Source organism: Hibiscus syriacus, unplaced genomic scaffold (genome assembly GCF_006381635.1).
Source record: "Hibiscus syriacus cultivar Baekdansim isolate YM2019G1 unplaced genomic scaffold, ASM638163v2 tig00009023_pilon, whole genome shotgun sequence".
NCBI classification, from domain to species: domain Eukaryota; kingdom Viridiplantae; phylum Streptophyta; class Magnoliopsida; order Malvales; family Malvaceae; genus Hibiscus; species Hibiscus syriacus.
The window spans coordinates 1,271,949-1,287,395 of record NW_024062184.1 but is presented as its reverse complement, the minus strand read 5'-3'; the positions used below and the strand labels follow the sequence as shown (position 1 = coordinate 1,287,395).

The 15,447-nt window shown below is 31.5% G+C and overlaps 2 protein-coding genes across 3 annotated transcripts; one reads left to right on the top strand and one right to left on the bottom strand.

The window, feature by feature from the left end:
- Positions 1-527: 527 nt before the first annotated feature.
- LOC120203102 (serine hydroxymethyltransferase 7-like) lies at positions 528-5,120 on the top strand. 2 transcript variants are annotated; one of them, XM_039203454.1, is made up of 4 exons: positions 528-1,687; positions 2,949-3,354; positions 4,118-4,219; positions 4,761-5,120. In XM_039203454.1, exons 1-4 carry the CDS (start codon positions 701-703, stop codon positions 4,982-4,984), a joined length of 1,719 nt encoding a protein of 572 aa, XP_039059385.1. In that variant the 5' UTR covers positions 528-700; the 3' UTR covers positions 4,985-5,120. The 2 variants fall into 2 exon arrangements, with proteins under 2 accessions (XP_039059385.1, XP_039059384.1); XM_039203453.1 differs by having other exon boundaries at positions 2,925-3,354.
- Positions 5,121-6,314: 1,194 nt separating this feature from the next.
- Positions 6,315-7,667, bottom strand: LOC120203101. Its single transcript, XM_039203452.1, has 2 exons — positions 7,117-7,667; positions 6,315-7,041 (listed from the first exon to the last, which is right to left on the bottom strand). Exons 1-2 carry the CDS (start codon positions 7,468-7,470, stop codon positions 6,424-6,426), a joined length of 972 nt encoding a protein of 323 aa, XP_039059383.1. The 5' UTR covers positions 7,471-7,667; the 3' UTR covers positions 6,315-6,423.
- Positions 7,668-15,447: the final 7,780 nt, after the last annotated feature.

The window sequence follows — 15,447 nt, the reverse complement described above, 5'->3', positions numbered from 1 at the left end:
TTTAATAAACTAAAGTGGCCACTCTGAGTACGGCACGTGGATCCCATTTTGTCGACCTACAATATTACAGGTACAACCCGTAGATCTTACCTTCTATTCCCGGTCAACAAATCATCCCACTATCACATTCTCATCTACCTTCATTCCGCCACGTCTTCTTCAACAAATACTCCCTACCGATAAAACCCGCCCTTTTTAAATTTTATGGGAAAACTAATTTTTATTCCCAAATTTAGATTTTTTTTCATTTTAATCTCTTAATTCTTTTAGTCCACATTAGTATACGTAACGTATTTGGCCACTTTTCTTTTTTAGTTTTTCCTATGATACCATACACCATTAAAATACCAAAAATTCAAGTTCATGCAAAAAGGTTTAAGGACTTATTTGATGATATATATTAAGTTTAGGGAGTAAAAGTTGGTTTATCCCTTTATAGTTTAATTATCCCCTTCCTTACCTGTCCACGACATATTTCCATTTTCAAGTATATAAGTTTAGGTGTTTGTATATATATATATATAGTGAGAGAGAGAGAGAGATTCTATGGAAACTCTGTTTTTGCTTCCAAATCGAATCGGCCAAAGCTTCGTTATTTTTGATTTGATTGCTTTTACATATAGTTATTAGGGCTTTAAGCTCTTCGGGAAGAAAGTTCCCCCAAACACTTCAAAAATTTTCCCTTTTTTTGGGATTCTCAATGGATTTGTTTCAAACTAAATCGGGTCTCTCTTCGAGTTTTACTAAATCCTCCGTTACGGACGACTCGATTTCGCTTCAAATGGAAACCGGCTTTCGCTGCTCTGTCTCCCCTGTTCCGTTACAGTTGTTCGATGAAAAATACGACGGTGTCCGTCGGTTAGAGAACGGCGACCGCAAAAATCGGATCGAAGATGACGAAGAAATTAGGATTTGGGGGCGGTCCATGTGTGTGAAAAGACAAAGGGATCCTATACCTGGTCTAAGTCTTTGTAAACGGTTTGCCCCCGATCCCAGCCTGGACCAAAGACGAGCGGCCGTCAGGTCATGGGGGAATCAACGGTTAGAAGAGGCGGACCCTGAATTGAGTGAAATCATGAACAAGGAAAGGCAAAGGCAATACTTAGGAATTGAGCTTATTGCTTCAGAGAACTTTGTATGCCGATCTGTGCTGGAAGCTTTGGGAAGCCATTTAACAAACAAGTACTCTGAAGGAATGCCTGGAGCGAGGTACTATACGGGCAATCATTATATTGATCAAATCGAAACCTTATGTCAAGAACGTGCATTGGCAGCTTTTAATCTTGATTCCGAGAAATGGGGTGTCAATGTGCAGCCTTATTCATGTACTTCGGCGAATTTTGCTGTTTATACTGGACTTTTATTGCCTGGTGATCGAATCATGGGGTTGGATTCGCCATCTGGAGGGCATATGAGCCATGGATGTTATATGCCGAGTGGGAAGAAAGTATCTGCTGCTTCGATATTTTTTGATAGTTTTCCTTACAAGGTGAATCTTCAAACAGGGTTCATTGATTATAATAAGCTTGAAGAAAAGGCGCTTGATTATCGGCCCAAGATTCTTATTTGTGGTGGCAGTTCGTATCCTAGGGAGTGGGATTATGCAAGGTTCAGGCAAATTGCTGATAGATGTGGAGCCGTGTTGATGTGTGATATGGCTCATATTAGTGGTCTTGTGGCAGCTAAGGTTTGAACATTGTCTCATTTAAATTAGTTATTGGTTCGATGTTTTGATTCTAATATAAAGGTTTTTCCCTTAGGTGAGGTTTCTTGTTCCTATGGATAGTAATAGGCTCAAGTTAAATTACTTATAAAAAGTGTTAATTGCTTCAATATCACTTAGATTAACTTACAGGTAGCATTGCTGTTGGTAACTAATTTCGTGATTAGTGATGTTACTGTTTGTCTACCAAATATGCTTGCAATTAAGCCACCACAACATTCAATCCTATGCAGCTTAACTCAACATAAACACGAATGCTTGCATTTACATTTAATAAAGAATGGAAAGGGGGAAAAAGGGAAAAGATTAACTTACCCTTTTGAGATCTAGCTTAAGCTTTTGGCTTGGCAAGAACAAATCATGTCAGCCTTTGAACTTGTCTGCTTAAATAACATTTGTAACTTATTGAAGTTGATCCCAAGTTAAACCTATCTGAAAGGTTGTGTGAGATAAGACTGATTTATCATATATTATCATGAACTGTCTGACTAGAAGCCATAATAATAGATCTTCTAATTTTTTTCATATTTTACGTTTCCTGAACAACTTTGAGTTGATTAGAATTGTTAATATGTAAAACACATATGCATTGAGTTTATGTAAATGTAGATTGACCTCATCCTTCTTTCTTCTTAGTCATGAAAATGGATGTTTCTGTCCTTTTTTTCTTCTCTTTTGGTTGGATGAGTCTAGTTATTTCTGAAAAAAAGAGATTTTTGGAAGACTGGTAATGATAGAATTAATATTTTGACTCTTATTGTAATGGAAAAGAATATGAATTTGATATAGTGTCAAGTTGCCCCGCCTTACCCTGAATACATTCAGGGGAGCACTGCTCGTTTGAATACTTGGCTGTTGCTAGCTGATCCCTGATACTTGTGAAATTCAAGGTAATAGGCTGTTGATTTTCTACAAGGTGTATTTCCTTTTCGATGTTCCTAAATCTAGTTTGGCAGGGTTATTTGTGTACAAAATAACAGGAAGAATTGTGTAGTTTCATGCTTGAACTGCTAGAATTGTGTGCCAAGGTACTGGTCGAACTGTTCCGCCATACCTCTGAAAAAAATTAAAATATATTCCATATTCCTTAATCCTTGAAATAATGTAATAGCTTTGACATATAATGGCTCTTCATGTTGATGAATCTTTCAGCATTTGCTTTTTCATGCTAGGCAATTTTGTGTTTTGCTTTCCTTACCAGCATGTTCACCCCTGTCCATTACAGGAATGTGCCAGTCCATTTGACTTCTGTGATATTGTTACTTCAACAACTCACAAAAGTCTACGGGGCCCAAGGGGAGGTATAATCTTTTATAGGAAGGGTTCAAAATCAAGAAAACAAGGCATGTGTCTCAGTAATGGTTATTGTACTGACCCACTTGATTTTGAGGAAAAGATAAATTTTGCTGTTTATGCATCATTACAAGGGGGACCTCATAATAATCACATTGCTGCTCTTGCAATAGCATTGAAGCAAGTGGCTACACCAGAGTTCAAAGCGTATATGCAACAGGTGAAGAAAAATGCTCAGGCTTTGGCATCTGCTCTGCTGAGGAAAAAATGCAAGTTGGTTACTGGGGGCACTGATAACCACTTGTTGCTGTGGGATCTCACTACACTGGGCTTAACAGGTTCTCCTATCTTGTCTGCTCAATATCACAAACATGCGGAGCAAATATATGCTAACATATTAAATTTTCTTTTTTGCTGGAATTAAGTAATTCCTTCATGTAATTTCATTTGATTATATTAAAATTGCTTATTTTCACTTTGAGACTAAATTGTGATCCAAGTCTTCTTAATGGCTTTCTTAACCTTATTTTCCCCCCTTTTCACTAGGCTGGCTCCTTCCCTTGATGCAAAATGTGACATCGATTCTGAAATTTATCAAAAACCCCTTGGAAAGACCTAACTGTAGTTCATTACCATTATTATTCTAGGCTTCTTTTTTTCCATTATTCATGGCTATGTTTTAGAAGGGGAAATCTTATAACAAAATGTGTGTCAGTGTTCTCCATTTGAAGAGCATAGTAAGTTAATTCTTTTTGGGGGGGGGGAAATCAAGAAAGCCAATAACTAACTATGATTAAAGAATCTGACTAGTGAAAATAGGAGGCGATACTTCAGTTTACAGACTGTCGGCTTTCATGAGAATGACAAGAGAAATAGAAAAATGAGCCAATTGCTTGTTGACCATATTTGCTAGTTCTTCTGCTACGTCTCACCAGCCCATACACTTTAACCTATTTGATTAATTTTTATAATTTATTATTATTATTATTATTATAATAAACCTATATGTTCAATTTTCAAAGGCATAATGCACTTCGCTGCACATTTACACTTGCATGCTTACACTCTTTCTATAAATAACTTCTGTATTTTGTTTCCCAGGCAAATGCTATGAGAAAGTTTGTGAGATGTGCCACATCACTTTGAATAAAACTGCTATATTTGGTGACAATGGTGCTATTTCTCCTGGAGGAGTGAGAATTGGTAAGCAGTGATCTTGTTTTGTATTGAAGAAATTTCTATTTCTTTTTGACAGCTTCATAGGTCTCAATACATTCTGCCTCATTTCCTGTTATAGGTAAAGCACATTTTTGTGGTCTGTCTGCATTTTTTTGACATGATATCAGTGAAATGAACCATGTGCTGGACTGTCATTAACCAGTTCTTTCAAATTCACTAACATGTTCTATACACCCTAATAACATATTTAGAATTGACTAATTCATAAGTTAGAGTGATATCTTAACTACGGAGGTGGTTTGAATACTCATAGGTGTTAAAACTTAAGAGAACAGATATTCTGTTTATGGCTCCTGCTTATTGTCTTGCTAACTAGAATGTTTTTATTGGGGACTGACATCTTTTAGACTCGTATGATCATGACTTTGTGTTGATGCCTACGTATTAAATATAAATGTTTTATTCTTTTATTTAGCCCCATGAATTTAGTTCATTTATAGTGGTCCACTGACTATATTCTTTTATTTTATTGTCACCGAAACGCTTAATTTCCTATTTCTCTCAGGTACACCTGCTATGACATCAAGAGGTTGTTTAGAGTCTGATTTCGAGACAATCGCCGACTTCCTCTACACAGCAGCTGAAATCACGAGTTCCGTGCAGAGGGATCATGGAAAATTTCAGAAAGAGTTTCTCAAGGGCCTTCACAATAATAAAGATGTCATCGATCTCCGGATTCGTGTTGAGGCATTTTCCGCCCAGTTTGCAATGCCTGGATTTGATTCTTGAAGATTTATAAGATGGTGTTTCCTCACCTTTTATCGGTAATCAAAATTTATTTTTACACATCCATGTTTTTCCCCATTGAACATGTGTGTAAAATAAATAAACCAGGTCAAACAGTTCTGCATATGCTTACAAAAAAGAAAAAGAAACATTAACATTCTGTAAAAAGTTATTAAAGAGACATCTCTTTTAAAATATTGTAATAATATTTATATGCAGCATGAAGTTCAGTCAGACTTGTCTCCACATTTGGTATTTGTAGTGTTTAAAAAAGTGTTAAACAGGTGTTCAGTGACAGATGTATTATTTAAAATACTAAAATCTGTGTTATTTGCAAAATAGTTGCTGCTGTTATAAGAAGAATCATATGTTTTTTTCTTCTTAAATTATTTGTGTTAATGTCTAATTATAGTGAAGAGGAAACAAAGGCTGAAAAGCTATAGTTATAAAGGGAAAGTAGAAATAATGAAGAAGACATGATTTGGGTGGGTGGCTCGGCGTGATTGTGAACTCAGTTTAACATAAGATAAAAAGAACGATTTTGTTTTGGTTTTATTTTATGTCTGCCATGTATTGATCAAATATTATTTTATGCCTTGAATCTGGTTGTTGTTTTGTGCGCGTGTTAGCAGTTTTGATCAAGGAAAACACCCTTGGAAGGGACAAAAAGCATGAGATTCAGTTGAACATGCGTGTTGAGAGAGAAAGTGGCCCATTTTTTCAGTTTTAAAATTTCCCCAGAAACAAACAAATTGGCAACAGAATAAAAACTAAAACAAAAAGGAAGAGGATGAGAAGGGGACGGATGTTTTTGTCACAAGCTTTTTCATCATTAAAAGGAAGTGGCAACTGGGCATTGCTTTCAAGAATCAGACATCATAAAGCTTCCCTAAACATCAAAACCTGTTCCAGCTATGGAGGAATCTGACAATCCCCTACCATATCATAGCCTAAGCTAACCTAACTGTACCTTTTACCACTACAACATACCATTTTGTCATTTACTTTAACTACTACTCTTACCATTCTCCTACATTCCTTTTCCTAATATAAAATACATAAAGAATATGTTCTCTTATAATTCAATTACCAAAAGCAACCTTTTACTCTTAATCCAATACAACCATGCCAACTCGGTCAACTGGTAAGGGATTCATATTTTACAAGTTAGAACGTAGGGTATGCAAAAACAACATCATAGGAAGCTCTGCATGAAAAATTACTCCTATAGTTCATTTTGGTCTTAAACTGATTTTTGAAGCCCAAATTACTCTGTTTTGGTCCCTTTGCATATATCATATATATGTTATATGCATGGTAAAACAATAAATGCATGAAAGTAATTTTTTTTAAAAAAATACACCCCCAGCCAACAACTAATTCCTTCGACATATGAATTTTAATTTAATATATATATATATATATATATATATATACCCCATCTATCTGTTACTGCAAAAGTCCAAAAGCGTCTTCCTCCCTTCAACGATCTCATCAAAGAAATCATCAAGTTGGGCTACAATATTGTCAACCCCAGATCTCAATACCCCAAAACACCCTTTCAAGTTCTCAACTTTCTCCCTCAACCCCACCTCTGTTTCCCACTCCACCACCACTTGGCCATCACCAATTCTCCTCTCCAGTTCCCCTCTCACCTCCTCCATTGCCATCTTTGATCTTCTATACTCATACATCAATATCCTACCACCTTTCCCCTTCATCTGGTTTATCTCACCCGCCACCCTCTGCTGAAACCTCGCCGTCGATATCATCAAACTCGATCCGAAAAACAAACGCCCTTCGCTTCCGCCTCTTGAAAAGCTCGACTCTTGCCAACAATGGACCAACCCGTAGAGCAACATCATCAGAAGCAATGAGCTCACATTCCTCATTGCGTATAGAACTCCTCTGAAACCATTGAACCCATTCAGCTTCGATTCCATCGAAACTTTCTCCTCCAACTTCAACGAGAGTGGTTGGATTCTCGTTTCCATGAACGCCCTGTTTTCTTCCTCCAGTCCCATAGCTTCTCTCCTGCACCTCGAAATCGCCCTGATAACCTGTTTCCAGACCATGAACTTCAATGAAATTATAAACAAAAAGGGGAATAAGCTTTAATAATTCCAACTAGTTACCTGTATGGAAAGCTGGGGATTAAGATGTCTATGATCAAGAGAAGAAATTATGTTGAAACCAGAAGAGTAATAAGTTTCCATCCTGGAAAGCCCTGTTTTAAGAACATGACAAGCTTCCCAAAGCTTGGAACTTTCATCCATGAATTCATCAAGCCACTTATCACCAGCGGGGAGATGAAGTTTTTGAACAAGTATAAGTAGCTGGGAATGGAAAGATCTGAGAAGGGAAAGGACCCTTTGAAGGAATTGGATTGACATGAAGTTATTAGAGAGATAAACTCGTTCGAGATCATCTAAGCCACGGGTGAGGAAAGTGTAGAATCCATTGACGGAGCTTGTTGAAGATGGATCCATTGGAAAAATGGGGTTTGTAGAGAAGAAAAGGGTTTATATAACTGGAGATGATGAATTCATGATGATGATGAAGAAGAAATTGAAAGGAAAAGGCAAAATGGAAGGGAGAGAATATCTTAGATTTCTAAGGTCGAAAAAGATTGTTGGGAGCAATGATGGTGTTTCCTATACAGGGGAAAGGATGATTGGCAATGTGCCATTTTCATTGTTTGATTAAATTAATTAATTAACAGAAAATTATTGAACCAAAAAGAAAATCAGAAATAAAAATTACCAAAAATGAAATGAAAAGAATGAAATACAAAAGACTTTTCCTTTTCCAGTTTGGGTTTTCCCCAGTATCTCCGGCCCTTTAAAGTTTGGGTAAATTATAAATTTTATCAGTGAACTTTACTTTCTCTCCTATTTATTCGTTAAATTTTAAAAGTTTAATTTTCTCACTAAACTTAATACATTGAGTTTTTCTGTTACTCGGCCTTTAAATAATTAACGGCGTTAAAACGACACTATTAAAAAAATTCACCAAAATGACATCGTTTTGCATCTATATAACAGTTCGTTTATAACTATGTTAGTAAGAAAAAGGCTAAGTGACCAAAAACCTAATGAATCAAGTTCAATGAGGAAATTGAAAAGATTTAAAATACAGTGAGTGAAATATATTGTCATCACTTAGAATGAATTGTGATTTGTATGTTTAAAAGTGTGACTCAAAAAATATTTTTTTATTCTATATGACACGTTCGGTCAATAAGATTAAATATTATTAATTAACTAAATATTTGATTAATGTAACACATTTTTCTGAATTAAAAAAAATAAAATGCATTTATCAGTTAGTATTTTTCGAAAGTTCAAATTTTAAACTGAGAAACAGATGAAAAGTGCGACTGATGTTGTGTCTTTCTCGATTTAAATTTCCATCATAAATACCCTAAAGTCATAATGTGCATAAAAGAGGAAGTAAAGTTATTTGAAAATTTTAAATCAGATATATTTTAGATATTTCCGCCATAATTACCATAGACAAGAATAGATCAAAAGAGATGAGTGAAGTAACCGTCATTTGAAAATTTTAAATTAGATATTTTTTATATTTTTAAATTGATAATCTGTTTTTATCCCTTAAAATTTTATTACTTTCCCGAGGGTAAAATAAAATTAAAGAGAAGGTTAGCATTTCTATTTTCTTTATGAAGCAGTGAAGTTATATGATATTATCTTTATGCTTATAAAGTCATAATGCACATTACATATATATTTTGTAAGCATAAAGTCATAATCTGTTTTTGTAAGCAGTGAAGCATAAAAAATTAAGTGAAGTTATATGAATACCCTAAAGTCATAATGTGCATTTTCCTTTGTAAGCATGTATATATTATGTATATAGTAGAATTGTCCAAAAAATCATTTTGTATCTTATAAGTTCGAACGGCAAATCTGAAACAAAAAAATTAAGTTGATTTAATGTGATGAGATACTATATTCTTTAAGTACGATTAAGGATTCTAATCCTGATGTTGTGAATGAAACAAATTGAATTAAGAGGATCTCTCTCATAATACACCTATGTAGCACTTAATCAAGATTAATATGATTGACGTATAAATCGAAATATTGACGACAATAGAAAAAAGATTATATTGATTTGCTTGCTTTGATTTAGCGTTTAATATATACAATGTTTGGGGACATAAATTTTGTTACATTTGGTCAAACACCTTCAATTTACAATAAATTTATTCAAAGATAATATAATTAAACTAAAAAAAACAAATTTATGGAAAAAATAATATTAATACTATGAGTGAGAAATGCATATTTTAATTCAAAATTTTTTGAAGTTGATTTATACGTTTATGTTTTTAAAGAATAGTATTATTTTCTTATTCTATATGGTTAAAAAATGGCGGTGAGCGGATGCTCGTGAGATTTTGAAGAACGTGACATACAAGGAGGATGTTGGTCTTTTGATAATTTTTTTTAGGCTTAACGTTCACATTTATTTTTATCTTTGTAGTAGATATAATTTATCAATTTTATTCATATCGTATTTTTACATCAATTTAACCTTTGAAATTGTTTAATTACATCATTCTATATCCTACTTCTAACTTAAAAATCCTAAATTAATAACCCTAAAACCTAAATCTTAAACCCTGACTTAAAACCCTCAATTTAGGATTTTAAGTTAGGGTATGATATAGAATGATGCAATTGAATAACTTCGAGGGTTAAATTGATGCAAAAATATGATATGAGCGAAAAAAAGATAAATTGAGTCTACTGTAAAGGTAAAAATTACTCTTTTACATTTTTATTATTTTTATTTAAATACCCCTCTCCTCAGTTAAGGACAAATACGATAATTGTAATACAATTATACAATTTTACTTTAAAATAAGGATTAATAATATCCAATTATTGGTCCAACACTTCAAAAATCACACAAAAAAGTGTTTGTATTAAGGCTATAGGTATAATTTTATGCATCATTAATTAACCGTATATGTATAATGTTGTTTCAAATGTATATATAGAATGAGTTAATTACATCACATGTTCTCAAAGTATGACTTTAATTTTAAATTGGTCCCTAAACTTTTAAATGTTTCAAATTGATCCCTAAACTATTACTATCATTATAAATTAATTCTCAAACTTTTGAACATTTCAATTTCATCCCCAAACTATGGCCATTCTAAATTGATCCCAAACTTTTTGAACATTCCAATTTTATCCCAAACTATACGTATATACTAATCACATCTCTTGTTAATAAAATCGTTAGTCAAGTTATATTATTATATGTTTGAAAAAAAAAATAAAACTTAGGTTAAACTATGGTTGAAGCTAATTATATATTTGGATGGATTTGGGAATGAAACCTGAAGATTCAAAAGTTTGGTGACCAATTTAGAAAGAAAGTCATAGTTCAGGTATGAAATTAGAATATTTAAAAGTGTAAGGACTAATTCAAAATGAGAGTCATAGTTTAGGGATGAAATTAAAATATTTAAAAGTTTAAAGATAAATTTAAAATGAGAGTTATAATTTGAAGACATATAATGCAATTAACTCATATAGAATTTATCTATTAGCACGATATGTATTAGAAAAACGTCAAATTAACATTTGTTTTAATAATTTTATTTTATAAAAAAGTATGATTTATTGAAAATTATGCAATACTAACATTTAGGTTAAGTAACAATTGATGACATTTTATTACTCTTTCAATTTTATAAAAAAAAATTAATTTTATTAATTTATAATTAATAAGAACAATTAATTTTATATAATAAATAAATTATAATCTTAAAAAACCTATAAAAATTAAAGTAAAATAATCCTATTAACTAATAATTTTTCTAAAATCGTACAAATATATAGGCTAACCACTAAACAATAACAACACGATCATTTAAGAAAATGATTTAAAAAACTAAAATAATTAAAAGATACAAATAAACATCATTATCAACAGTTAGGGGTGTACAAAAATACCCGACCCGTCGACACGAACTTAAAAAACCGGGTAATTTTCTAAAAAAATTACCCGACTGGGTTGGGCCCAGGTCACAAAATTGTGTTTTTCCCGGTACCCGGTTAGTTTTTATTTATTTATATATATATATATATAATATAATGAATTATTTATATTATGAATTATTATATTTTGTATTTCGAACTTTTAAATTTTATGTTCAGATGTTGAAGTATGTCATTCAAAGTTTCGAACATTTAAATTTGTGTATATATTTTTTAAAATTAATAATTTAAAAATGAAAAAAAAAGAAAAAAAATTGGGTACCCGCAACATCTGGGTCGGGACACGGGCGGAGAAATCACCAACCCAGATGTTACGGGTACCCGGTAATCGGGTATCTGAAAATCCGGGTAATTGGATTTGTACACCCCTATCAACGGTATAAGATAAAATTATCAACACTAACATAAAAAATGTAACAATGACGCCATGTAGACAACCATTTTTATCATAACTTAAGCAAGATCTATTTGAGGTGATTGTGAGCACCTATTCATATGAGATAGCCAACTAAATGATCCATATCAACTGTAGTTGGTATATCAACAAACTAACCAAATAAATGTTTCGAAGAAATGATGTCAAATTCAATCTTAAAACAAGAAAAATGTACTACTAAATCATAAAAAAAGACATGATTTTCATTAGAAAAAAGAAGACTTACTAAAATAACAAAATTCTAAATATGTAAACAAAATCAAAAAGATGAAAAAAGTAAAAATAAAAATAAAAGAGAGTACATCAAAAGTTATGATGAAATATGAGTGACAACTACTTGACTAAATGTTAACGTAATCAATCTCATAAGGGGAAAACTTAAAAGGTAAAAGTTTTATTTTTTAATTGAAATTTTCATTTGACATTTTTTTAATACTATGGGGTAATTATAAAATTGTATATATTTAGAGATTTTGTTATATATAAGATGAAATGACCATCCAGCTCAGTTAGTAAAGCACAAGGTTCTTAACCTTGAGGTCGTGGGATCGAGTCTCACGAAGGGCATTTCATAATTCGGAGGTCGCTTACGGAAGCTGCTCTCAACCTGGTGTTGGGGGTAGCCTACTATCTTACCCACCCCTTACCCCATATATATGGGAAAAAGGGACAACCATTTGTTATATATAAGATTTAGACATACATTACGTAAATGTAACTACTCAAATTCAAATTTTTTAAAAAGAATAATATTTTTTTATTATAGAAAGCTATTCAATGGACATTCTTATCCTACAAAACATTTGTCGTTTTTATAATATGGAAAACACCTAATTCAACATTTCTATAATTTAGACATAATTTAAGATTGATGGAATATTATCTTCAAGTGAGATAAAAAATCTTTATGGTCAGGTTGGTACTCAATAATTCTTACCAGATAAGAGAACATGTATCTTGAGTAAATGAAAAATGTTCTTTTTGAACAAATAATAATAATAATAATAATAATAATTCAATTTAAATTGTTCTAACACACACAAAAAATTATTTTTTAATCAAAATTTGAACTATGAAAAAATAGACACGAATTAGAAAAACAAATTATATTAATATTATACATTTAACATTTAAATTTAAATAAAATTTCTTTTAAAAAAATAAATAAATATTTGTTATTAAATATAAATTCGACTGGATGAAATCAATTCAAAATTATTAAATTGTATCTAAAACTAAACTCATACTGGAGTTATGAACAAATTTAGTTGAAATATTAATACCCATCATTGTTTTCAATATCAGAATGGATAAGCATTGTATGAATGCAATAAATGAAATTTGTATAAATAGAAGTTTTTCTTCCCATGAACGCCATTAAAGCTTAAACTCTAATGGGGATGTTTTGCCAGCTAAAATTCATGATCACAAACTTCCCTAATTTCCCCCCACAAAACTAAGGCATACCTTATGGCAGTCCAAAACTTGCTTAATAATTTAGGGCAGTTTTTGATTTAGCCATATGAAAAGGCAAGTCAGTAGGTGAAAACTTGTTTGCTCTTCTTTTAGTAATTCAGGGACTTACTCCGAAATAATCAAATTCAAATCGAGTTTTTAAATTTAATAGTCAATTAAATTATAGAAATTTTATTGTAATTTTTATCAAATAATATATATATAAGTACTCTAATAGTGTTGAAAAGGAAAATGCAATGCAAAGTTAGATTAGTCAAAGCACATCTCTATCATGTAATCAAAAGACCACCCTATAATGTTTCATTTTCCACGTAATGATCTTCAATGGATACAACTGGATGGACCAAAGGCCTCTCTAACAAATGAAAATGATATTCAAGGAATAATTGTTCAACAAATATTTTTTTCATTCGTGAACAATGAAATTATTTAAATTTAGGTTTAAGGGTTACTTTTGTCCTTGTAGTAGACCTAATTTATCATTGTTGTCTCTATGATATTCTTCGCATCAATTTAATCCTCGGAGTTATTCAATTGCATCAATGTTTAAAATATTTGCTATTGTTTAGAGTCTTAAGTTAGGATTTAGAGTTTAAGGTTTAAGGTTTAAGAGTTGGGGGTCATGGTTTAAGATTTAGAGATTTAATTTAGGGATATAATATAGAATGATGCAATTAAGTAACTTTGAGGGCTAAATTGATCCAAAAATACGACAAGGATAAAAATAATAAATTGAATCTACTTCAAAGATAAATATGACCCTTAAGCTTAAATTTAAGATCGAGATCGAAGAAATGATAAATATCTTTTTTAAGGTGTTTTTATTTAAATTACTTTTGGAATTAAAATAACTCAACAAACATATCAAATCAACTGTGGAACTGAAGCAGAAATATGGCTTGTACTGGCAATTTGCTCAACTCATTAAAAATTTGATTTTTTTTTCTTCCTGAGGGACCACTTGACATTTTCTTTTCAAACTTTTCATTTTATTTATTAAATTAAAATGGAGGTTTCCTCTAAAACAGAAATCAAGACCCTGTTTTTAGGTTTAATTTTTCAAATGGAAATGGAACACATAAACCTGCTTTTAGGGTTAGGGTTTGAAATGAAGTGTGATTAGTATCAAATTATTTTTTATTTATTTTGTGTTTAATTATAATTATAATATCTTTATGTTTAAAAATTGCGATTTTGAGTAAACTTAATCATTAATTTTATCTGGTAAAAAGGGAAAAGACAGTGAAAAGTGAAAGTGGTTAAAACATTTTATAGGACAAATGTTAACCAACTAAGAAACTGCACAACTGGATTCATAATCATAAAGCTCAGACCTTCCAAAGTGGGAGTTTTCTACTTTTCCATAAGTAGTATTTACATTAATCAAATTTTAAAAAATAAACTATTCATCAACAATTTATTAAAAATTCATACAATAAACATTTATTTATTTTTATAAGTTCATCTTGAGAAAGTAGGGTAAAGTACACGAATGATCTCCCGACTATATGATACTATTTTGTTGAATCATTTGGCTATTAAAAGTTACAAAATGATCCATTGACAATAGAGAGTTACTTTGTTGAGTCTTCAATTATTAAAAGTTACAAAATGGTCACTTGACTACTCATTATGTTCCAGACTCATCCTTTTCAGTTACAAAATTAATGGTCGTCTGAGCTGGACGTTAACATGCTGAGTGAGATATGATAGTCGTTTGAGATTATGAGATCATATTTTATCATAACTCAATCAACAAGTAAACGTCAAGCTCAGTCTGCAGTCAATTTTTTAACAAAAAATGACGAGTTTGGAACATAATGAATAGTCGAGTGATCATTTTGTAATTTTTAATAGTCGAGAGACTCAACAAAGTAATTCTCTATAGTCAAAATATTATTTTATAAATTTTAATAGTTAAAAGGATTCAAGAAAATAATATCTTATATTCGGAAGACCATTTGTATAATTAAAAAAACTGTGGGAGGATTATGTGTTTTTGATGATGGTTGGGTTGGTTTAGCGTGGAAATTATTGCAAAGGCAAGTTGTGATTAAAGTAGTTGGAAACAAATAAAAATCTTTGACAGAGAAGCGTGCAATAATTCACCAACTCAATCTAAACCTCCCATGAACATCAAATGTCATTTCTTTCTGCAATTCATCACATACTGTAGGCAATCAAAACATTCCAGCATTTTATAAATTATTATTATTTTATTAATTTAGAATAAATATAAGATAATATATGTTCATAGATAATTCTTAACTATTTAACATTAAAAGTTGATACCTCTACTATTTAGTGATACTCGAATTCGGGACCTCAAAGAATAATAATAATTTCTTTATATCGATATCACTTAGTTCGTGTCAATATTTTATAAAATAAGAAAAAAATGGGGCTTATCTCGATTTTGTGTGTCCTACGTTTATACACATAGCTCTTCACACATTTTGATGGACCAAAATAATCAATCATCATGCTACATGTTGTTTGCTCACCATGCAATT

Excerpts from the sequence above, each read along its gene's own strand:
- LOC120203102 (XM_039203453.1), top strand. The coding sequence starts at position 701 with ATGGATTTGTTTCAAACTAAATCGGGTCTCTCTTCGAGTTTTACTAAA. Across the intron at positions 1,688-2,924 it reads GTGGTCTTGTGGCAGCTAAG|CATGTTCACCCCTGTCCATT; the intron begins GTTTGAACATTG and ends TTTCCTTACCAG. Across the intron at positions 4,220-4,760 it reads TCCTGGAGGAGTGAGAATTG|GTACACCTGCTATGACATCA; the intron begins GTAAGCAGTGAT and ends TATTTCTCTCAG.
- LOC120203101 (XM_039203452.1), bottom strand. The coding sequence starts at position 7,470 with ATGGATCCATCTTCAACAAGCTCCGTCAATGGATTCTACACTTTCCTC. Across the intron at positions 7,042-7,116 it reads ATCCCCAGCTTTCCATACAG|GTTATCAGGGCGATTTCGAG; the intron begins GTAACTAGTTGG and ends GTCTGGAAACAG.